At 33.0% G+C, this 25,765-nt stretch overlaps 1 protein-coding gene across 15 annotated transcripts in view; it reads right to left on the bottom strand.

The window, feature by feature from the left end:
• The window catches only part of CADM2 (cell adhesion molecule 2), a 1,196,245-nt gene that overhangs the window by 338,624 nt on the left and 831,856 nt on the right, over positions 1 to 25,765 (bottom strand). For 7 of the 15 annotated variants that reach the window (XM_058296060.1, XM_058296053.1, XM_071214895.1 and 4 more), the window contains one exon: positions 874 to 900. The exons of the other annotated variants lie outside the window; for them this stretch is intronic. In XM_058296060.1, coding sequence (XP_058152043.1) covers positions 874 to 900 — 27 coding nt within the window. The remainder of the gene's footprint in view (positions 1 to 873; positions 901 to 25,765) is intronic. 15 annotated transcript variants of the gene reach the window in all.

Raw genomic sequence — 25,765 nt, forward strand, 5'->3', positions numbered from 1 at the left:
TAGTTTTAGACATTTTACCTAATTCAAACCTCCCCAGCATTTTTAGAAGTCTATTTTCTTATTCAGTCTTTTTGGATGAGGAAACTGCAATAAAACTAATTGCAGTTTTGCCGCATGCAAATGAATAAAAGAGGAGAAAATGTATTTTTGCTCTTTAAGGAACAGAAGAAAAAGATTAAACATGGATAGATATATATTATTCTAGAGGTCATGATATCAAAACTTGTAAACTATAAGCCTAAGACACAGTATCATAGATATATTTGAATTATTTCAAAACCATGAAAACTTAGACACTTCAAGGCAAATTTCTTTTTTCCTTTCAGGGAAACATTTCAGGCATTGGGGGTTGGACAAGTGCATGCTTTCTCATGAGAATATATTTTGAGGTTGCTAAAAAGTGCAAACTTAATATAACTAGGAAACGGAAGAAAATTCATAAATAGAAACCCACCGTTTCTAATCAATTTTTAAAGGAAATTTTTATTTTCACAGAATTCTAACAATGCATATTAAATTTTGAGAATTTCCATCAATATTATTTTATGCTATATTCTGTTTTATATTCTATGCTATATATTTCTAGAAAACCAAGATCAGCAGGCAAGATGTTAGAGAACAAAAACAAGAAACAGGCAAACAAACCCACAATCAAACAACCATGCTAACCAGAGAAATAAATAAATCTTTAAAAAAAAGAAAAAAGAAACCAGTCATTGAAATAATATATAATTGTATTTGCTGGAATTTATGAAAATATCTGCTTACTGAATTATGATGATCATCAATAGAATGGCTCCATTATTTAAGAGGGCTTAGAAGACTGAGCAGAAAAATGAATCATAGTTAATCATGCAGAAGAAAGAAACTCACCTTTAAGTTTATTCTTGGAAGCAGCCGCTGGTACCAAGGAAAGGTTGCACAAGAAGAAGAGAACAAATAGATATTAGGCAGAGTCTTTAACAAGTAAGAAGAAAGAGATAGGATATTACTGTTAGTGAAAGTCTAAAAAAACTGCATTTATGATTATGTGATCAAAACACTTTAAATGAATAAGACCTACAACAGAGAAAATGGCAATTGGTTATATTTTGTTAGTATATGGTGAAAGCCTTTGAATAAGAAAAACTGAAATAGAAGTCATATGCTGCTAATTCCAGCCACCATAAGGCACCAAATTATGTTTAAGGACTTTGTATCTTTTTTCTTTACATTAATCATACCTCTAAACTTTAGTTTATATACAAGTAAAGAAATACTCCTCATATATTACTTAAATATATTTAATGCTATTTAACAATTAAAAATGTAAACCATGAAGTTCAAGTAAATCACAAACACAGATAGCTTCCATTTATGGAATGCTTACTAAATGCCAGAGCCTGAGGGTAAGCACTTTGGTATTTCTTCTGATAGTAATCTCAACCTCATGAGGCTCATTTCTGTTATCAGTGCCTTACATAGTATGGAAACTGGGACTAGAAAAGTCTAATTAGTTGTTGAAGATAACACAGCTAGAAAGAAGCACATTTGTGATTTGACCCCAGATGTGACTGACTCCAAAATTTGTACTTTTGGGATTTAAGGAGCTGAGTCATCAATTAAATTGCAAACATCAGGTCTACAAAGCCAAATCAAAATTTCCTGATTCATTAAACTCCAACTATTTTGGTACTTAACCGATCACATAGCCATGAAATTGGAAAATCCCATTGTTTTAAATGGAATCATTCCCATTAAGAAGGAGAAATCTAAGCTTATACATACATACATACATACATATATATGTGTGTGTGTGTGTGTGTATATATATATATATATATATAAGTAATGTTTAGCACAGAAGTAAATTAATAAGAAAATTAGAATAATCCTAGAGACAGTTCTTCACTCAAAGATTGATTTTTAACTAAAATGCATAATTAGAGACTCTTGATATGATCACACTTTTGATGTGATACATTCTACTTTGATTTAAATATTATTTAAAAGGAAAACTGACAGAGGAAGAGTGATTTTCATTTCCTAAGATATTAAAGATGAAGTATCCTGTCTTAATTGTGAAATATGTAATTTCCAGTTTTGCATATTGACTTCAAACAAGGTTTAAATTTACACTTTAGATCTAATAATTATAAGACACTTATGGAAATTTTTGATTTAAACTTCCTTCTTTCCAGTTAGAGCAAAATAAAATGTCTAGAATGTCTAGGTATCTGCCATACTTCTCACAGAGAATTTCATTTTTTCCCTGTAAACATAAACACTATTTTAGTATTTACACTTATCTTCAGGTAGTTCATAATGATGTAGATCACAATTTAATAATAACAAAAAATATTTTTAGGCAAAATATTTTAAATGGGAGAAATATTATTTCAGGAAGCCTGTGTTAATTCCTTGCCTTAAACACATGCAAATTCTGTTTATTCCCATAGCTTTAAAATTGAAGTCTTGTAGGAGAAGAGAGAGGCTATTCACAATGTTTTTATGAAGGCAAATATACAACTAATTGAAAATCAAACACCCCAAATGAAACTACTAGTTCTTTTGGATATTGCTTTTGATTATGGTATAACAATTCATAAACAAATTTAATGTCCATTAGAGTCCCTAAAATATTTAATATTATAAACTAAATTTAAAAATTCCTTTAAGCCAAGAAGCTTACTCCTTTTTAATGAATTAAATATTTCTTATTCATTGTTTATTTTTAATTAAAATATTGATACATGACAAAAAATTAGAATGATATAGAAAATAAAAGCAATATCCTCACTTCCCACTCCAATTTCAGCTCCTGAGATATTAATGTTAATAGTTTGCTAATGTTAAAAAATAACTATTGCAATTCTCATACAAACCTCTGTAACCTATATAGTTTGTGTATTTTTTTAAACACAGAAACAAAATTATATTAAACACATTACTCTGCAGTGTGTTTTCCTACAGTTTTCCTGTTCAGTGCATGGAGTTCTAACTCATTCACATTGAGTTGCATGTTTTTGTATAATATATATGAACGATGGGACAATTTCCCTATTGATAGATAATTGGTTATTTGCACATTTTTTGTTTGTTTTATTTTATTTGCCAATATCAACAATGCTACAATACACATCTTTTGACATATTCCTTATGAAATGTGGTGGTCTTTGTTTTGTAGAACAGAGGTTCAGGTTATTTTCATATTTCTATCCAGAAAACCACTGACAAAGGTGACAACCTGAGAGACTGCAGATACAAGAGTCTGAAATGTTTGGATGGAGTGACCTAATTTAAGAGGAACCCAAAAAAAGAACACAAGAGAGAAAGAAAAGTACAAAATCCCATATTCCAAATGACTACATTGCAAGTTCTTTAGAACATTTAAAACAAAAATTGCTTCATTTAATTTTACATACTGTTTGATTTTCATTTAAAAATTACATTTTTAAAATTCTGTGTTTAAGTAACTTTGAGATTCTTATTAGAAATTATTTTTATCTGCTTATGGTTTTTGAATATTGTTTTTAAGACCTTACAAAGCAGTGGCTTGTTTTTAGATTATGCTAATATGTTACCATTTGCTTTACTTCCAAAGTAAATATTTAAATGCATTAATATGAATGGGTCATAGGTTGTCCTTCCATGAGAAATTTCACTTCAAACTCAAACTGATCATATAAAAATTAGCAGCAGGAATTCAAAGAAAATATTTATGTGAAATGTCAAGTATAGGGGGTTATATAGGACTTTGTATTTTTATATGAGCTTTTTGCAAACCTACAACTTCTTTAATTAAAATAACATTTTTGAAACTGAGACAAAAAGAATTAATCAGCATTCAAAATGTAACAGATAGAAACAATCTTTTACAAAAAATGTATTTTAATAAATTAGTGAAATAAAGATGAAGGGAAATCTTTATATTTTGGAGTAGAATGGAGATGAATTAATGAAAGTTCTCAAACTCTATATGAAGGTAAATGATATTATTCTTGGATCATTGGGTAAGTAGCAAAATAAAACAGAAAAGAAAACAAAAGCTCTATGCTGGTTTTGTATGTATTCAGCCAACTAATACTAGACTAGACTGGTTAATATAATTGGAAAGGGGCCAGCCTACCAGGCTTGTTAGCCCAATTATAATTCTCTGCATATTCAATAAAAGAAGCCAAGATGACAGCAATACTGTCATAAATGTCATGTTCAATACTTGTAAGATTTTCCATTGTCAGCACAGTCCAATTATAAGTCAATTGTAAAGTGTACATTGCACAACACCCAAAAGTGACAGAAAATTATTTTTAAAATTCAATTCTATTGGTTCTTAGTAGAAATGAAATGAAAAAAAACAAAGGCACTTTGGCAAGAGAAAAATTTTTGATATGAAATCAACTTTTTTCTTCACCTTTAAAATAAATGGAGCAAGTTGTTATGATAATGTTTTATGGACTATTTTTCAGAGGTGATTAGTTATAGTATTAAATTTCAGAGGTGATTAGTTATAGTATTAAATTAATAGTGACAATAATTATAATAATATTGATTAAGTGAAAATATGTGCATAATTTTTAGAAAAGAAAGCATGTGATTAATATGAAAATCAGCAGTGTAACTTACAACTGAATATTGAATACTTATTGAATATTAGTTATTACATTAATAAGGTTTATCTCTAAAAACTGCAAAGCAATGAATCCAAAAGTAAAAATGTAAGTAATTGATCTAATTACCATTTTGGCTTATCATTCTCATTGAATTATGCATGTGTCTGCCTGTTTGGAAGAAGCACCTCAATGTAACTAACAAGTGTACATAGAATGAGGGAGTCTAAAATACTGTTTCTTAAAATGCAATGTACAGGGCCTATAAATAAGGCATGGAAGAGTTCTCAGGGAGTTGAGATAAATTTACTAACTAAAAATTGGTACAATCAGCCACATTTTCCCCTATTCTTTTATATCTTATTATAATTCTTGTTTTTAAGATTCTGTCATAATAAAATGATACTATATTAGATTACCAATTTATGGGTAATGCAGAACTTACAAGATTTGTGGGTGCCTTTAGAAGTATTTGTTGCAAAGCTTTATTTAGCAATGAAATATTTAATAAATAATTAGCAAGGGTTTACTTAGTGTCAATGCTAAAGAACTGTGGTCCTTTTTATTTTAAGAAATCTAATTTTATTGAAGTATTTTGATATCTTATCCCAGTTTTTTTATTCTTCCTTCCATTAACAAATTTATTGTTTCTTAAAGGGGGAATCAATAAACTGAGAAAGTACTTAGAATTTCTTTCGCAAGGAGAGAGATTCTTGACAAATATGACTTCAGATATTCAGATATATTAGATGTTGCATGTGTCCAAAATTTCTCTGCAATTAAACAAAACAAACATTTTAAAAATACCATGGTGTATTCTGTATTATATGAAAAATTCTGCACATATGAAAAAATTAATTTGTGAGTACACAGTACAAAATATAAAAATAAAAGGTATTGGCATTGTTGCTACTTCCCAGAAGAAAAACAATGAAAACTAGATATCCAAAAGATCACAAAACTGTGTTTAAGAAATGTTAAGTGATCTTGTATAAGCTATTCAGGAGCAAAGTTACTACTAAAACCAGGTTTCTGGGCATTTACACATTTCTCTATTACACAATACAATGCTAAATGAAGATAAATGTCTATTTTTTTTTAAAGATTTATTTTTTTTTAAAGATTTATTTCTTTCTCTGCTCTGCTCCCCCATTGTCTGTTCTCTATGTCTATTTGCTGTGTGTTCTTCTTTTTTCCGCTTCTGTTGTTGTCAGCGGTATGGGAATATGTGTCTCTTTTTTGTTGTTGTTGTTGCATCATCTTGCTGTGTCAGCTTTCTGTGTGTGTGGCACCATTCCTGGGCAGACTGCACTTTCTTTCTAGCTGGGCAGCTCTCCTTACAGGGTGCACTCCTTGCACGTGGGGTTCCCCTATGTGGGGGACACCCCTGCATGGCAAGGCACTCCTTGCGCAAATCAGCACTGCGCATGGGCCAGCTCCACACAGGTCAAGGAGGCCCAGGGTTTGAACCGCAGACCTCCCATGTGGTAGGCGGATGCCCTAACCACTGGGCCACGTCAGCTTCCCAACTGTCTTTAAATCCATCAAGTCAAATATAATAGTTACCTATAGTACAGCAGCATAATGCTAATCAAGATCACCGTGAACTTAATTCCTTTCTACAAAGAAGGAAATCACACTGATTTGAAAAGAAGTACTACTAAATATATTTTTCAGATATTACCAAGTTATTACACTCTTTTAAGATGTAGAAATTAAATTACCCTGCAGGGCAAGATAAATGTCAACATTTCCTCTTCTATATTTTTTAAAAATTTCTAATCATCCAAAACAGTTAACAATCATGTGACTATTTTAAAAGTTGAGACTTCTTAAAAATAATATCTTTGGGGCTATTAACTAACCTCATCTAAACCCTAGAATTTACTTCTTAGTGTTAATAGAATTTGGAAACCTGAAAAAAATGTGACTTTTTCTAATTCCTTTCACTAGCTCTTCTTTGTTAATAACTAGACAACTTTTACACTAGAAAAAAAGCATTAACATGATGTTTAAAATGTTTCCAAAGCAATATTTCCTATAAGAATTATAATCCAGGTAACAAGTATTTAATGAGGAGAAAACTATCTTCATAGAAATATCCCCATTAATAAATAAAGAAGAAATAATAGAATTAGAAAATCACCATTCTGCAATCATTATGAAGTTCTTAAACTTAGGCCATAATCACTTTTCCTGCTAGAATCATTAAAAGGGAAACGATCAGAAATTATGCTTCTTCATGGAAGGACACACCACCTCAGAAGAAATATTTTTTCCCAAATAATCAAGGATGGATATAATCATTCCTCTACACTGAACCTCCAATAGTCAAGAATTATGGGGGACAGAGATGAATATGTGAGGCAGAATTCCATTGATGAGATTAGGCAAATCTAGAATGTAGGTGACTGATCACAGGACAGTTCTGGCATTTGTTTCCTTTAGCAAATAAATTTCAAGGAAAAAAAAAAAAACAGTTGGAGTAGAAATCTGAAAGACATATCCACCAATTATAAAGTATAGACTACTTTAGATTCAGACTTTAGCAGTGATGTTTTACACCATGTTAAGAAATTATTATTAGAGTTTAGGAGGAATAATTGTATTATGATTACGTATTCTTTCAAATCATTATTTTTCAAAAATATTTAAGTATATTTTTATACAGAAAACGATCTATTTGAATTTGTTTCCAAATAATTTTGGGGTGAGTATTGTATTTTCTATTTTTCTATTTGAAATTTCCTATAGTAAAAAAAGACTGAAAAATTTTAGTCAATTACAAAAGTAGACTTTTTCTGTATTAAATATTAGTACTTCTTAACACCACTTTTCCTACAACATGCTCATGTTTTATATTGTATAGAAAACAGCACAATGTTGGGTTTTATATTTATGTGGTTGATTTTATAATGTGAGTAACTTATCTATAGTATTCCAGACAAACAGGTATCACTGAAATAATTTTAGTTTGTGAAATTCTATTTGAAAAATGTAAATATTAGTAATCTCCACTGCGAAATAACCATTTTACTTTTCAGATAAATTAAACAGAAGTTTATTTTAATCTCCTAACTACTTTACCTAAAGTTCATTTTGTGACTTAGGTAATTTATATAATTATTATTTTCCAGGTTTCCTCACTCTGTAATTTTTAAATTAATTTTATGTAATAAAATGAATGTGTTTACATTAAATTTTTTCTCTATACTCTTTCTATTCTTTTGCATTGATAACTTGCATATAAAATATTTAAACTACCTTACTTTCTATTTATTCCTTTTGCTCTTAAGAATCTATTTACACTTTATGAGTCATTACCAATTTTTAAATCTTTTTTTTTCCTCTTGGACTATACTTCACACTCTCCTGCAGGCTTATGCCTTTGGTCCCAATATTTATAAGGAGAGATCTTCTAGGTTTTGTGAAAAATAAGACTTAAACTCATGTTCTAGAAGAAATTATAAAATAAATGCAAATGCTTAGTTGTCTCAAATATCTATCACTACAAAAGTCTTGAGACAGGAAAAATGTTTCTCAATAAATAAAGTACATGGGCAACCTTTGAAGTTATATGGTATGTGTATGTTACTAAATCAAATGCTGCATTAGAAATATCCCTAATGTATAACTGAAAACAAATAAACCATTATAGATTAACTAACTTCCATAATTTAAAAACAGTGAGATTGGTCACAATTCCTATTTTCTAGATGTTTTCAGTTTTACCTACTAAGTTGTGATTTTAATTAGAAATTCTATGCTCACTAAGTTATTTTAAAATATATTCTGCTGTTTTGAGAATTTAAAAATATGCAAAGTAAATGATAATTTTACACCATAATTAGTACTGGTAAAATAGTAAAGAAATTGTATATGTTTGTTTGAGTAATTTCTGAGCCACCAAACTTCTCCAATAGTCATGAAGAAGCAACAATGGGATAGCATCTATCAAAAGGAGCTCACATCTCAAGACAGAAGGTGATATGTGAAAAATCATATGATATAAACATTCTCCCTAACTCTCTCATATATATATGTATATATATATATATACTCAGAATGTAATATTATATCATCATTATCTAAAGCATATGTGAACGATAGTGGCATAGGTGGGACAAGTGGGAAAACAGGGTCAAATAAATTAAGTGAAACAATTTTTTTCTCAAGTGCTTAAATTTGGGGAGACATAGCTAAATAGAGATGTGAAACTCCAAACCATGCGGTGATTTGGCCTGTAGCATTCAAGCAAATAATCATGATGCACACATAAACTCAATGTTCCCTAACTCCTAAGTACAAGATAATGGTTTAATTCTGGAAAAGCTGTGCAAATAGAGAATGTGGTTAGGAATAACTTAAGGGACTCCATTTGAACTGCTTCAGCATGGTTTCAGGTAACTTGTTCCATTCCAAAGGGATCCAAAAAGCAATCATTTTAGTATAACTGGAAAGTGCTTAGGTTTGCCCTTCAGTGACTATGGGACCCTATGGGAGTCCTAGAGAAATGCGGAACCCTCCAAAAAATTGTACATCAGTAACTGCATCATATTCCCTCCATTGCTGCTCGTCTAACATCGTATACCTTATTCTTCAGAGGTGTCATGGTTCCCTAAATGTGATTTGCCTACATCAAAAGCATTCAGGTCCAGAACACACCCAGTTAACATACATTCAATATTTAAGGCATTCTAACTTTAGGAACACTTAGTTGCCTATTTATTCTATATGATTTCTATTGAAAAAATAAATGGAAATAGAATACAGGAAATATAATTTAAATCATATTTCAAATTTTTAAGACATTTTTCCTAGTAAAGATTTTACTGTAATATAATTAAGGTTGTCTGATTCATAGATGCTATTTGACTTGCAGTCTTAAGTGACAGGAGAATAAATCACATTACTAATTCAATTGTAATTAGGTGGATAAATACAGGGCTATTGATATTTTTGTTCCAGTGGGTAACTGAGTATGGAAAACATCAAAGTGCTATATAGCTATACATGTCAATCTGTATTATTCTTGTATATTGTTGATACAGTAAAACTAATCACAATGTGAATTTTAGAGTATAGATTTGGTCCAAGAGATATAATTAACATTTTATTTAAGGCATAATTGCAAACATTGGACAACTGAGGATCCTCTATGACTGCTTCACAATTTGAAATCCATAAAAAACAATAGCAATATGGATATTTTCAGACATACACTGAATGCCTCAGAGTTCTATTCTAGGATACAAGAAAAAAAAACAGATTAAATATACCATGGTTTGACCTAGAGCTTCAGGGCATTAGAATATAAAGGAACTATAAAAGTGTATCTAAAATAATATATACATTAATTAAAATTCAAATGACAGATTTCTTTGTCCAACTTAGTCTTAATAAACATGAATATTAATGGAAAAATGTATGATCTGGACTATATATATACATATATATTTCACTTGATTCAAATATTCTTCAGGTGAAGTATTATTCCTATCATTAATTCAAGGTTTGGATAGAAGGAGCTATGTTTTTCAAGCATAGTCTGTCCCAATTGATAAAAAGCTAATAGTAAAAAGGTCATATGGTGATGGAATGAAAAGAAATGGTCAAAGGAGTTTGGTTTCAGGAAATCTCTTCAGTATGATCGCCACATTTTCCACAGTGAAACTTTGTGAAAACTTTCTTTGGAAATCTGCAATATCTCTCTTCCCAAAAGAGCACATTTTCAAAAATTATGTCCAATAATGTTTATTATATTGTGATAACAAAATGGCATGATGAAAACTCTTGTAATTACAAAACCTGTAATTATATCCTAAATAAAACACTTCTTGTTATACATGTGAAAGGAAAATTAGGTTACAAATATCTTAAAATGCCATGAACTCTCTCCCATCTCTCTTCTCTAGAACAATGCAAATATTGTAGGAGGAAAGTTAGATGAAAATAGTTGTGATTACAAAATAGTAAAATAGATTTCAATATCTACTCAAGAAAACCAGTGTCATCATTTTATATTTATATTAGCTGCAAGGAGTTTGAAATTATAGTCAAAAGATTGCCATTTGGAATGAGCTTATTCACTGAAGAAAGGAAGAAATGACTTTAAGACCAGTAAATGATGCAGAAATATATTCTGGATCCTTGTTTTCTTGGATACCTTGATTGTTTATTACCTTGGATTGCTACTGAGAGCAGGTGGAAAGAATACGCCATACTGTGTTATAGATAAATTTACTGATTTAGCTTGTAATAATGTGTGACTTGGTCATTATGTTCATATTATACATCAGATATTGCTATAAGGTTTTAAAAATACATTGGAAGAAACACAATAATATTCAACAATCAATTTTTAATAAAAAACTAAATTTATAGAAGATTATACATTATTATTTTTATTTTTCATCTGGTACGTTTTATTCCTAGGTAGGATCTATGTAACAACCTATTGACAGTGTAAAAAAGTAATAATAAAGCGATTTTAGCTGTAACCTTTTTGTGAAAATCTATTCAAACACACCAAGATGGCCTAGAATCTACTTTGGAAAGATAATAAGCCTACTACAAATTATTACTTCACTAAGTCAAATTGCAAATGAATTTTTTATATAAGGAATATTCTGTTATACATTGATTTGCGACTCCAAAGAGATATGTTTAATTCCTAACCTCTGCTTTTGTGAACCTGACCTGTTTGGAAATAGGATCTTTGAAGATGATATTAGTTAAGATGAGGGCAAATTGGATGAGCATGGTTCCTAATCCAATAGGGCTGGTGTCCTTATAAGAAGAGAAAATTGGACACTGACAGAGAGACACACAGGAGAATGTCATGGAATGACTGTAGTACAAGGACACTCGAATCAGGTGAGTCATGAAACAGGTTTAAGAGGCAGCAAGCAGCCAACAACCTGACTTCAGATTTTTAGCCTCCAGAAGAGTGAGACAATACACTTCTGTTGTTTTAAGCCACCTGGGGTCTTTGTTACTTTGTTACCGCTGCCCTAAGAAACAAAGAAATCTTCCCTTGCGGAAAATGTTCTACACTAAATTTGTGTTATTAGTAAATCTCTCAGTTAAAAAAAAAAATGAGTTAGTGCTTTTTAAAGGTTTCTATATTTATTATCTTATAGGGTCCAAAAATAAATTCTCTGAGGTCAGCTACTATTTATACCCAATTCTAAGTGTGGAATATAAAGTCAAACTGTCAGAGATTTGCTCAGAACTACCCAGCGACTCTGCAGAGATGTTGAAAGGTTCTAAGTCTTTCCATCCCCAGGGCAGGGCCTTTCCCTTACACCATAATTCCTGAATTTTAGTAGCCATGTCCTGGTTCATCTTATCCACAGAGTAGTAATCCATTTAACGAAGAAGCAAACTTCTGTCATAATGTTATTTTTCGTAATTTTACAAATCTTTTTGTATGTATATATAATAATAAAGATGTTGAGAAGTCCCAAGAGTTTACAGAAAAATATATTTTGAGAGAACAGAAAATAAAATCATTTCCCAGGATTTTTAAGTAGTCAAATTCTAACTAAATTTATTCATATTGTTCACATTTGAATCTACTTTTAAGCCTAAAAACCCATGTGGGATGGTTTCTGAGAATCAGGATCTCAGAATTAGAAAGTATTGTTACAGGTTATCTGATCTAACCTCCCTCCCAGGGTTGTTTATCCAACAGTGTACACTCTAAATAGAGTAGGAGAAAGAGTAATTCAATAACGTAAACTGTAACTGTTTACCAATTTTAAAACTCTGAAACATTACTTAATTCAAATGAGCAAATTACAATTGGGGATTTCACTGGATTAAAATTGGGTCTGAACTTGAGTCAGCCTCCTGTGCCAATCAAAACCTGTTATCCGACACCTAAGTTAAGGAGACGCATTTTTCCTAAATTATAGTCCAACATTTAAATTCTCTCAATGTTTCAGATAGAGAAAAAATTTTTTTTAAGATTTATTTTTTTTATTTATTTCTCTCCCCTTCCCCATCCATCCTCCCTCCCCCTGTTGTCTTTCTCTGTGTCCATTCACCGTGAGTTCTTCTGTGTCTGCTTGCATTCTTGTCAGGCAGCACCAGGAATCTATGTCTCTTTTTGTTGCGTCATCTTGCTGTGTCAGCTCTCCATGTGTGCAGTGCCACTCCTCGGCAGGCTGCACTTTTTTTGTGCAGGGTGGATCTCTTTGCGGGGCGAACTCCTTGAGCGTGGGGCACCCCTACACAGGGGACACCCCTGTGTGGCACGGCACTCCTTGTGTGCATCAGCACTGCGTGTTGGCCAGCTTACCACATGGGTCAGGAGGCCCTGGGTCGGAACCCTGGACATTCCATGGTAGGTGGACGCTATAACAGTTGAGCCACATCTGCTTCCTAACAAATAATTTTGAAGTTATAGTTGTATTATATAAATAAGAAACAAAATAAAAATATCCCTTGCTCCATTTTAGGAGGTATAAATTGAGGATAATTCAAGTCAAGATAATCTAATAGCCATTCGTGGAACATGAATGCTTCTCTGGAACAAGGAGTTTCAATAAGACAGGGTCCCTGTGCTCAGGAATTTTACCTTCTAGAAAGGGAAACAAGTAATTAAAATAGAAGATACATTTGAAACCAGGACTGTGGCAATAGAGGTAAGAGCAAGTTTTAGAAAGATCAATTCATCAGTTATGGAGGTGTGCAGCAAAAGAGGTCTTTCTAAGCAGCGGAAAGGCTCAGGAGAGGAAGATCATGGTGTTGAAGGCGAGACAGACTTTTAGTTTGCTCTACTACAGAGCTGGAATAGAAAATGTTCATTCAGTAGGTGTGCTGAATGTACTTCTATTCACAATCAGTGTGAAATGCTCCAAATTATGCTCATTCCACTTTCCATTCCAAGTGATTTAATGGTGAAGGAATAAGGAAGGAATGAGCATGAGATTCCAGTTCCTAAGAGCTAAGAAATTAACTTGCTAGGGTACTCAGGTAACACCATTTCATGCTACAGAACACTCAACATGGAAAGGGAGTGTTCAAATGCAGGCAGGCACTTAGAATATACATTGAACATAGCGACACAACTATTACTACTCCTCCTTAAAACCTCATAAAACCTTCTCTTCAAAGAGATTTATGAATAATGTGAACTAAATAATTCATGGGATTGCAGATGCCAGTCCAAATAGCCTCTTCTTTTTCAAGGTTTCAGTTTGTAGAACTGTGATCAAAAGGCTTCATCAGTCATGATAGTCGCATTTGTCCTCACTCCAAACAAACCATATTTGCATTTGAATGTTTTTCATTGAAATGAGATATATAATATGCCAGCCAAGGCCCAAATAAAAGGCATTTTATGCCATTTAAATTCAGTCAAATTAAAGGCTGAATGCAACCTAAAAGGTCTACTCTCAGAACAGTAATTTGACACTTCATAAATAAGAACCATTTTTTGTTAGTGTAGGTTCAGCACTTGTCAAAAATTGTACATAGCCATATTAGCAAAGTGCTGCCTCTTAGGGACAAATAAACTATAAGGAAAACTTTGTACATGAAAGCAACAAAACACAGAAAGAGTGGAATGTAGTGTCACTGGTTAAAGGTTGACATTTTTCACTGACATTCATAGAAAAGTAGAGATAACTTTTTAACTTGCCTAAATGCCAACAGATATTGTCAAAGATAACTTTTTTGTTTAAAATTTAAACCGAAATTTATGTTTAGGAAACAGGTAAATATATTGATTGGCATTTAGTTCAGAACCAGGAGCTTTAACCCATCAAATTAACTCTTAGTTTTTGCATAGAAAGAACTAGATACATTGGTGAAATCATAACTCAAAAACCAATATTGAGTTGAAAAATATCTAAATTTTGAAAGTATTTTCTACTTTTTAAAGACCCAGGAGATATGGGGAAACATATTCTTACTAAAATTATGAGCCAATTTTATGAATAATTTTCTAGTCCTCATTGACTAAAAGAAAATATAATGGAGTTACAAATATTGATAGATTATTATATAAAAGTGATCATTACATTAGGCAAAAGGCTAAAACCTAAAGTTTAGAGAGAGATGAAGAAAAACAAAAACAAACAAACAAAAAAACAGAATTCACTGCCCTCTCTAAACGTCAACTGTATTTTTTTGAGTTCCCAACATGAAACTTTTGTGTATATTTGAAGTTTGTCACTTCAATATCCTCAATAACATGAATAAAAACTCTATAGGATGATACTTTCACAATAAAATATGTCCATGATGGTTGTGAAAAGTAACTTTATTTTGTTTTATATTAACATCCTTCCTATGTCCTAAAAAGATTTTAGATGGGCTTATAAAAAGAAATATATGATACTACAGTCACAGAACTGAAACATTCTAGATATCGGATAGCAGTACCCCTACCCTGTTCAAATGCTTAGGATCAGCTATTTGACATCCTAAAGGCAGAAAATCTCCTGTAACTAGCTCATTTCCTGCTGCAATTGATAGGTGGACTAAAGGTTTTAGAGATTATCTTCCCGACTCCTACTTCTGCAAAATAGAAAAGCATTCAAAAAACCCTTCACATATAGAAATGTTATGAAACCTTTTGCATCTTGTAGAATATTGGCAAGGAAAAGGAAAATCTGGATTTCTGATATTATACATCTAATTATTCTCAAGTACGTGCTGTTAGAGAGATTAATTTAAGAAAAAAAAAGGAAATCTTATTCTTTAAAAGGTAAATCCTACTTTCTTTGAAAGTGCTAAAATGAAAGAATAATATTTGTACTTGACAGGAATGTAGGGAAACTACAGGGGTTTGGGTGCCTCTAAGAGATAAAGTTAAACTGTTGTTTTGTTTTTATAACACTGCATACCATTCATTTTATCTGTACAATTGAAAAAATGTACCTTCCTGTTTTCTGGAAATAGGGACTTTTCAATTTTGAAGTTATTTTTCAAGTCAAGAAAAAACAATCAGGGAAGCAGATGTAGCTCAATTGATAAAGTGTCTGCCTACCATAGAGGAGGTCCAGAGTTTGAATCCAGAGCTTCCTGGCCCATGTGGTGAGCTGGCCCACATGCAGTGCTGCCACAGGCAAGGACTGCCGTGCCATGCAGGCATGTCCCCCACGTAGCGTAGCACCATACACAAGGAGTGTGCCCTGCAAGAAGAGCTGCCCGTGTGAAAAAAAGCACAGCTCACCCAGGAGTGGCACTGCACATACGGAGAGCTGACACAACAAGATGAAGAGACACAGGTTCCCGGTGGCACCAAGAATGCAAGCAGACACAGAAGAACACACAGAGAACGGACACAAGAGAGCAGACAACCGGGGGCGGGCAAGGAAGGGAAGAGAAATAAATAAAACAAATCTTTAACAAAAAAGAAAAAACAATCAGGTAAGAAAGTAACTAAATAACAAAATAATACAGGCATATAATAGGAATAAGGACTGCCTTTATGTAAATTTCCTATCTAATTCAACTATATTTGTCATGCCTATTTTGCAATTAAACTATTCAATGATATAGTCTTTCTAAGATTTTTGCATTTTGGTGAAACAAGAAAATAAAGTCACTCTATAAAAGGAAATTTATAAGTTTATTTTGTCATTTTAGCAGTATGCATATATGGTAATTAAATATGAGCAAGTGTGGACAACTGTAATTGTATAAGTGCACATTCAGATACATATGCATAACTATAGCTATGCTTTTCTAAAAATGAGTCTCTCAGAAAACATTGGCTATGACAATTATCTAAACACTTTGCTTAGATAAACCAATTATCTAAATTCTTTGTTCAGATTTAACAAATAATGTAATAAATTTTAATAGATTTCAAGTTTCCATCATGAAAAATAAGATAAATAAGCAAGGCCTATAATGACCTAGATTTTCTTCTATATCAACTAGTGAAGTGCATATTCAGATGTCAAAAAATGTATATGTTTTTCATATTTCAGTAATAGATGTCATCAGTTGTGAAACAGATGCATTCACATGTAAATAATCATCATAAACAAGTCAATGTATGAAAAAATGCCTAATATACTAGGGAAATTAGGACAATTCTCATGCAAAGGTACAGACTTTATAGGAAAACAACAAGGAATGGCTTGTGGCAGAAAAACAAAATATATCAGTGGGAATGTGAATGCTAATGAGAGGAAGCCAAGGAATGGGGATATAGCAATGTATATTGCAAGCAGACACTGATGAGGGCAGATGTAGAAAAATGATTATCAACTTTAGACCCCTTGAGCAACATGAATGAAATCACATCCTTGTGTTCTGGGAAATAAAACAGGCAACTTGGATAGAAATAAAGAGAGGCTTTAATTATCTAAAAGTAAATTGGGAACAACCCATGATAATACTGACGTGGGGTTATTATAGAATACAATGTAGAGTTAATTCAGAAATCAGTTTGTTCAAAAACATCAACAGCTGGGTTTAATAATAGGCACAATGAATCAGAAATGAATAAAACCTTGAAATGGAAAATTATCTTAGCAACTCTAATCATATTATTAGATTTACTAACAAAAATAAAATGACAAAGAATCAATAAAAAGAATTTCTGTGTGAACATCGTTAGAGGAAACAGTTTTAAGAGATAAAGTTGAGGTCATACTAATAGTTACTATATATATTTCATGGATATTCTTTCTAGTTTTCATGCCACAATGAGCAAATTATAGGAATTAGATGGGATTTGCTATAAATAATCAAAGATCAAAGGTAAGGGGAGAATCTATATGTAACTGAGAATATATTTTTAAGAATTTAAATTAGACTCCAATTAGCTTTTTTTTTTTAGACCTTTAGAATGTGAAGTTTGAGGGTCAGTTACTGGACTTCTTTTCCTGTTAACAAATATTTAATGAGCCAAGCTCAAAAATGGCAAGAAGCTCTGTGGAACAAAGTCTAGTTAAATATCTCAACATGTGGAGTTCAAAAGAACTTATAATGAAGGCCCCAGAAAGCTCATAATTAGCTGACTCCTTGTACATTTCTTATAAATTAAGAATCTTCAAGGAAAAAGGGGAAATGCAGGAGCAGATGTTGTCAGATAATTTACTTAACTTTTATCAGAACAATCTATACAGGAATTTCTGGGTAAGATCTAGAGATCTAGTACTCAGTCCTTCCACAAAAAACAACAATAACTGTTAAACAGTCAGAAAATGCCTGAAAGAAGTATTTTGAAATTCCAAAGACCAGAAGAATATTTTGCAGCATTCCCAGAAGAGGCCAATAAACTACTGTAAAGAACTCGGAACTCTGAATTGCTGATGCAGCACAGAGACCCCATTCCCCACTCTTAGCACAAACTACAGCAGTGTCCAGCCCTTGGCTAGCTGCTGGTGAAGAAAGGGTGGCAAAAACCCTCTTCACTAAGAGCAGGGTGCGCACAGCTGATCAGTGATAATGGCTCTTGGTTATTGAATTTGGATGACTGAATCCCAGCCCTGAGGGCAGCTACCGTGTCAACCCACCCTTGACAAATGCAGTGGCAGCCATTTTTCAACCCTGCTCCAGACGAAGGTGACAGTAGCCATTGTTTCAACCTCTCCAAACAGGAGATTTAAAGATTCAGGGCTTTCTCAGGGCTGCAGGGGAAAGTTAGTGGAAAGGCAGCATTTTCTAGACAGACCAGGGAAGCTCAACTGTAGGTAGTTGTTGGAGAAATTTTTGGTGCCCTTCCTGACCCTCTTGATAGGGCACTTTGGAGATAGTCTTTGGGAAGAAAGCATCACCTTGCTGATGCCTTGATTTTGAACTTCTGGTCTAAAATCTGTGATCAATACCAGGGTATGAATTCATACTCATTTGTCACTTGTAATATATACTTGAGCAAATTGTGTCATCTCCATGTGGCAGATTCTTCATCTCTTCCAAGAGACCATAACAACATTATCAGTTTTAATTCCTATATGCTGAAATAAAGAACAATAAAATGATGTTTTAGTTTCTTTGGTTGCTCAAGCCACTATCATGAAATGGGTTGGGTTAAACAGTGGGAATAATTTGCTCATGGATTTGAAGCTAAAAGAAAGTCCAAATCAAAGTGTCATCAAGGAGACACTTTCTTCCTGAAGACTGGAGTCCTGTGGCAAGCAGTTGGTAATCCTTGGTCCTTAGCTTGTCACATTTGCAAGGCACTTGGGGACCTCTTCTAGCTTCTCTGTTCTCTTTCAGGGTTCCAATGAATTTCAGCTTCTTGCTTTCACAGCATTCTCTCTCTCTCTCTCTCTCTCTCTCTCTCTCTCTCTCTTTCTCTGTCGTGTGAATTTCATTCTGTTTATAAAGGACTCAAGTAGAAGAATTAAGATCCAACCTGATTGGACTGGGTCACACCTTAACTGAAGTAAACTCATAAAAATATCCTACCTAAAATGGTTTCACACCCATAGGATTAGATTACATTTAAGAACATGTTTTACTGGGGTACTTACAGCTTCAAACCAACACACTCCATGCTCTCAATCCCCAAAATAAGCGTTCTTATTACATGCAAAATATAGTCATTCCATTACAAATCCAAAAAGTCTAAAGTCATTTCAGAAACAATGCTAAATTCAAAGTCTCATCAAAATTGGTGGATGGGGTCCATCTTGGGGCACAATTCCCCTCCACCTGTGGACCTGTGAAACCTAGAGAAGCAGTTTTCTGCTTTCAATATATAATGGAGTGTCAGGCATAGAATAATTATTATCATTCCAGAAGTGAGAAGTTGGAAGGAAAATGGGGTTCACAGATTCCAAACAATTCTGAAAGCCAGCAGAGCAAAATCCATTCAATTTCGAGGTCTGAGTGTCATCTGTGAATCAATATTTTGTCCTTTGTGTCTGATGAAGTAGCAGCCCTACCTCTTCCAAGTGCTTGTGCAGAGGTCATGCCCTTCCATAACACTGAGGTAAAGGTTCTGCCCTCTCTGAGCTTGAAAATCTGCTCAGCGAAATACCATGATTATCACTTTCACTCTGCCTTCCATACAACATCAGAACTCAATTTCAACAAGTTCTCTGCCATTTCCCCCTGGTTTCTAATAACACAGCCATCGTTCTCTTCCCAGGCCTCAACAGAAAAATCTTTAGTATCCTTAATTTTACCATCAGTCCCATCAAAGCAATCTAGGTATTTTCTATCAAGCATCTTGCTTTCTCTCATTTTCTGAATTTCATTCTACTTATAAAGGACTCCAGTAATAGCATCAAGACCCATCCTGATTGTGGTGGGCTATATAGAACATGTTTTACTGGAGTACATATAGCATCAAATCACCACAAATGGGTTGGCTTGAAGAATGTAAATTTAACATCTCAAAAGTTTTAGGCTAGGAGAAGTTGTAAATCAAAGTATCAGCAAGGAGATGTTCTCTTCACAAAAACCATGGTATTCTGGAGCTGGCTTCTGGTCCTCCTTGGTCCTTGGCTTTTTCATTCCATGGTGATGTCTTCTGTCTGCTCAGTGTTTCTTTGACTTCTTGCTTCTTGAGTGGCTCTCTCCGTCTCTGTCTGAATTTCATTTTGCTTATAAAAGTCCCCTGTAGTCTGGATTAAATCCCAGCCTAACTGAGTTAGATCTCACCTTAACTAAAATAACATCTTCAATAGATAATATTTAAAATTAGTCCATACACATAAGAAAATGGCTTGGAATCTGAACATGTCTTTTGTGGGTGGCATGATTTAATCCCCAACAGTACTTAACTCAGAATTATAATGAAGAAACAAATGGTGCAATATGTCTAAATATTCGGAACAGAGTCTGGCACATAGCAGGGTACAGAATTGTGACATTTTTATTTTGTTGTTTATCACCTTGTATAGAAATTTCTGTCCTTGATGATTCCTCACTGGCATGGTCGTTCTTGGGAACCTGTTGCCTCATAAAGAACTTAGTATTTGGCAGGCTCTCAGAAAATGTTTGAATAAATAAATGAAAAAAAAGATAGACTCTGGTATGTACCAAGCACTGGACTTAACTTTAAAGAAGCAAAAGATGTAAATAAGATATATGCAATTCTTTTATTATGCAATGATGCTGTTAGTTTTGTATGTTCCTTGTCCTATTTTTATTTGTTTAGAGACATTTAAAAAAAGCGAAGTGCTCTAAACAAAATGATATAACATATTCAAGGCATTATCATTTTATCTAATAAGGAGTTTGTTTTTCAAGAATAAAAATATATCCCCCAAGAATAAAGATAAGACATCATTGAGACAACATTTAACTTTATTTTTTTAAAGTAGGAAAGGAGAACTAAATCTTTTAAATTTTTAATAAAACATTTTATAAATAAATTTTTTAAATTAGAAGAGTATATGAATACCCTTCTATATAAATATATATATCTTTTTAATTTTTAAGTAATGGAGTTGTAAGTTTACAGAAAATTCATATAAGAAATACAGCATTCCCATATATCAACTCCACATAATTAACAATTGCTTTTGTGTGGTACCTTTGTTCTAATTTTTGTTGAAAGAATATTATAATAGTACTATTAACTGTAACTGTAATCCTTAGTTTGCCTTAGGGTGTATTTTCATTTTTTACTTAAAAGGTCTAGAAACTATGGCAAATCTAGTAGAAACGAGCATCCTAATTCCAACACCAAGGCCTCTAATTTCCATTAAAAAGCAAGGAGAAATTCCTGGGTAAACTGCTTTTAGGGAAGACAGAAAATGTACAATCCAGGGAGACAGGAAGCCATACAAGTTTGCTGATTTTATGCTAAGAGAATTGATGATGCCGTCACAGTTTGAGGAGTATCTGATAGAAAAGATAAAATGGAAGACCAGCATATTATATGGATTAATTTGAACATTTGTTTTGCTTTGTGTTTTGAGTAAAATATTGACATAATCATGACTGAATTCCTAAGTAGTAACTTTGACATCATGAAGAATTACAAGGAAAGTTAAAGCAGACTAATTAGAAGGTAATTCTAATAGTTCAGAAATGGCATGGTAGAGTTCAGAAATAAGTTATGTCAAGAAAAATGGAAATAAAGGGGTAAAAACTCTCTCTATTATGAAAGGCAAAGACATCATTATTTTGTCTCATTTGATTTTTAGGATACAATTTTTTTCCAAGAGTAGAAATGTGCTGTGAACCTCAAAACAAAAAAGTACAAAAAAATAGAAAAATGAGTGATGCAACAATAGTGGGTTTATTATTATTTGCTATGTGGCACATTCAAATGTGCTGTAATAATCAAAGGAACGATAAAGACAGAGGGTCACAAAGAGGGGGAGGGAGATAATGAGAGAAAGACAGAGACACAGAGACAGAGACAGAACCTCAAATCAGAATAAAAAATAGGGAGTTAGAGTCCTCCATCTAAGCAAAATTCAACCTCCTGTCTATTACACATCTGATACATTCTTCCTAACTCCAAAATGGCAGGCATACATATGCATAGTTTCTAAAATTTATCTTTCAGTTGAAGTGAAATGATAATACAAAAAGAAACAGAAATTTGTTAATGAATCTAACTTCAACAGAAAAAAGATAGGAAATCTGTTAATAAACTAATTTATTGGTATTTTATGAAAAAAAAAGAAACACCAATATAAGGCAATAAAATATTTGCATAGTTCTTTTAACATTCTTTTGAAATGAGGCTATGCATTATGTGCCTAGCAGTGTTCCAAATTCTGTGAATACAGCAATAATCAAACAAATATGCCTGCCAACAGGAAGCTTATATTTTAAGAGAGAAAGTCAAGGGAGGGACAAAAAATTTTCCTTCTAGGGTGATTAATTCTATGTCTCATTTTTGTATACTTGAAATACTATTGCAGCAGTTTGATATTGTTTATGAATTCCACAAATAGATATTGGATTATGTTTGTAAACTGCTCTGTTCCTCTAGGTATATTAGATTATATTGGATTCAGAGGTTTCACTTTTACTTGATTAAATAATGATTAAGGCTTTGATTGGGCCACATTAGTAGAAAAACCATGCCACAGGAGAAGAGAGGTTGGAGTTTTGATCCTGAAGTCCAGGAAGTAAACACACAGAGAAGTAGATACATGAGAAAGGAGAGAAGGCTTCATTAGACATATCTGAGGTCCCGGGAAGAGAGAGGAGCCATTCACCTGAGAGTCCATGGCTGGCCTTGTGGAGAAGGCAAAGCAGCTCAACCCAGAAAGAAACAAGCCCCAGGAAGAGAGGAACCCTGGAAGCCTGACCCTTGCAGACATCAGCAGGCATCTTGTTCCAACGCGAGGCAACAGTCTTTGGTGAGGGAATTAACTTATGCTTTATGGCCTGGTAACTGTAAGTTTTACATAAAGTAACGCTTTATAAAAAACCACCGTGGTTTTGGTATTTTGCATGAGCACTCCTTTGGCAGACTAATACAATTATTATACTTGAAATTAATGGGAAAGGACTATTGGCTCTGTCAATTCAATAAGAACACAAGCATTGTAAGTTCCAGAACCTAGCAAGTATTCGGCACACAGTAGGCAGTCAATATGAAATGAAGAAATAAAAAACGCTATGATTACATTTTGATAAATAGTATTTTAGTACCTAAATATATACTTTTAATTGCTTTGTTGTAATTTTTATTTTATTTTGTATCATTAGTGTCATGATGGATGATAGGAAAAATATAATGCCCCTTGGTCTGAAGAAAGACAGATCAGATCTATAAAAAAACACTAAAAGATTTGAATATTAGAAACTCCAGAATCCCACAAAAACAAGCAAAAGACAGTCATCCCTCTCCATTTTTGTAAAAAATATCTTCCTTTCCTTGTAATTTCTTTTTATGGTACATAGATCACAGTGAAAAAAAATCCCCTCAGTTTCCATCATCAAAATAAAATTAATCAGTTTCCTTAGGAGGAAATTAATTAGAATTAGGATGATTGTTGAGTTAGGTCCACACACTAAATATTTCTTATCTGATAGTTAAGGAAACCATAATGACCTCTGGTTCCTGGAATAGAAAAGAATTGGTGATGAGTAACCTCAGGGAACGTTATTTCAATCACTGATATGTATAAATGGATATTTCAGGTCAACTGATAGTTAAAATGATGATTTCACCAGACCAATTTTCAAAGTGAAAAATTCAGTATGACAAAAGAATGATTAAAACTTCATGTAGAACTAATTAAAATAGAAATACTGGAGGTTAAAATATTAAAATATCTTCTAAAAACTGTAACATGATCACTCTTCTCAACATTTTTTACACCTAGGTCCCTGACTTCTTTTCTAACTTTAATGACTTAAAACACCTCTTTCTGAGATCATAAAATTAAAATTTCACAAAACTCTTGACTTAAATGACAACATAAATAGAGTAGTCAGTTTGCCCTATCCGTGCACTGCATAAAGGCAGTTGGGACTGATATCTGCCTAGACCCAGTGTGCAGAGATGTGAACCAGGCATTGTGCAGCAGGAAGCCTGAGGTAAGTGAGGCTTTTTGGTCGCCTTAAGCTGCGGTTGTCTCTCCAAGACCTGTATCCAAGAAACTTTCATGCAATCGAGGGAGAGGGCACTTTTTTCTAATTTGCCATATAGGATATTCATGGCCCTGAATAACTGGAGTGGTCCACCCAGTTTTTAGTGTAAATCATCCATTAAGAATACTATCCAGTGCCCCAGGAATTTGTTTGTACTAATAATCAGGACTACCTACCAATAGACAATAGGACCTATGAAACACATTGTTTCTCTTATCTTCTTTGTTAGAAAGCAACAAGAGGAAGCTTTTTCTTAAAATTATGCTCCCTCACATCAGTACAAGTTATTGTGATATTAATTTCCTCTCTGTCAATATCTCTCCTTCCTCTATTGATATCTTTCTTTGATGCTTACTTTTGCTCATTGATTTTTAATTGTGCCAATCATTTTGTGTCTTCTAGTACCTGTGGTTTTATTGTAACATTCATCAGGTCTTCACTTAGCTTCAGCTATCCATCACAACTTTGGTAGCTACATCTCATTAATTGGTCTCCAAAACAGTGAAGTCTGAAATTTCACCACATCTCAAATGTTTACCTCTATTTTAAACCTTCTTTCATTTTCATTCATTTTGTTTTCCCTTCAAATACCCCTTTACACATACTAGCTCTACTGGATTTTCCATTTTACCTGAATCCCCTGGGCAGACAAATCACTAAGATCCACACTAGAGATAAAGTTACTCTGTGATTCTACTCATAGCTAATGTATCAATTCCAACCATGAGAAAGCTCTACTATCTCCTTTAATTCCTTTCCCATGGTAGAAAATCACGAAGCGACTATCTCTAATAAGTTGTCTATTGCCTTTCCCTTTTTATCATTCTTCAATGACCCTCAGATGGAACTTCAAAGTCATCCTTGTCTTCTCTTTTTCCCCAGATCCAATCAGGAGCCAAATGCTTAATTTCCAATTATTTTTCACAGCCTGTTTTGTGTTTCCATTCCTGATGTTGCAACCCTATGAAGCTTCTCACTACTTTATAAATGACTTGTAGTTGTACTTTATATGTTTGTCTTCTGGGGAACAAATTCATGACTTATTCATCTTCATATTCCCCAGAGGCTCTGCCATTAAGCAGAGTGTGAATTTGTGAACCCTCCCAATATCTTTATAATTGCTTCATAAGTGATCTACTTATTTCCAATATCCTTATAACAAACTTAAATCACACTTTAGAAATTCCTAAACACAGCTCAAAACATGTCAAAACCCCACAATTCCTTATTTTCATTTTAAAATGTATATTATCTCCCAATCTCAAGTCAACCTTCTTTTTTCACACCTATTTAATCTCTCTATCAGTAATTCTTGGTAGACTCAGCTCCAACTGGTAACTGTTTTATTGTCCTGAACTTCATTTTATCTGATCTGTGTTTTTCTACATCCCCACTTCATTTTATATTTGTGTTATATATATAAATATGATATGCTTCTGAGAAGTATTTTTTATTTCATTGTTCTTGTATTGGTGCTCATATTTTCACCTTTGCAGTATTTTTCAAATTAGCTTTATTGAGATATAAATGGCATAGAATAAATTGTTCATATTTAAAGTGTACAGTTTGATCCTTCCCTGACTTCTCTTACTTCCAACCCCAAGAACCACTGATCTTTCTGTCACTACAGATTAGTTGCTGCTTTCTAGAACTTTATAAATGTAGGTACTCTTCACCTGGCTTCTTTG

This window comes from Dasypus novemcinctus, chromosome 4 (genome assembly GCF_030445035.2).
Source record: "Dasypus novemcinctus isolate mDasNov1 chromosome 4, mDasNov1.1.hap2, whole genome shotgun sequence".
NCBI classification, from domain to species: Eukaryota; Metazoa; Chordata; class Mammalia; order Cingulata; family Dasypodidae; genus Dasypus; species Dasypus novemcinctus.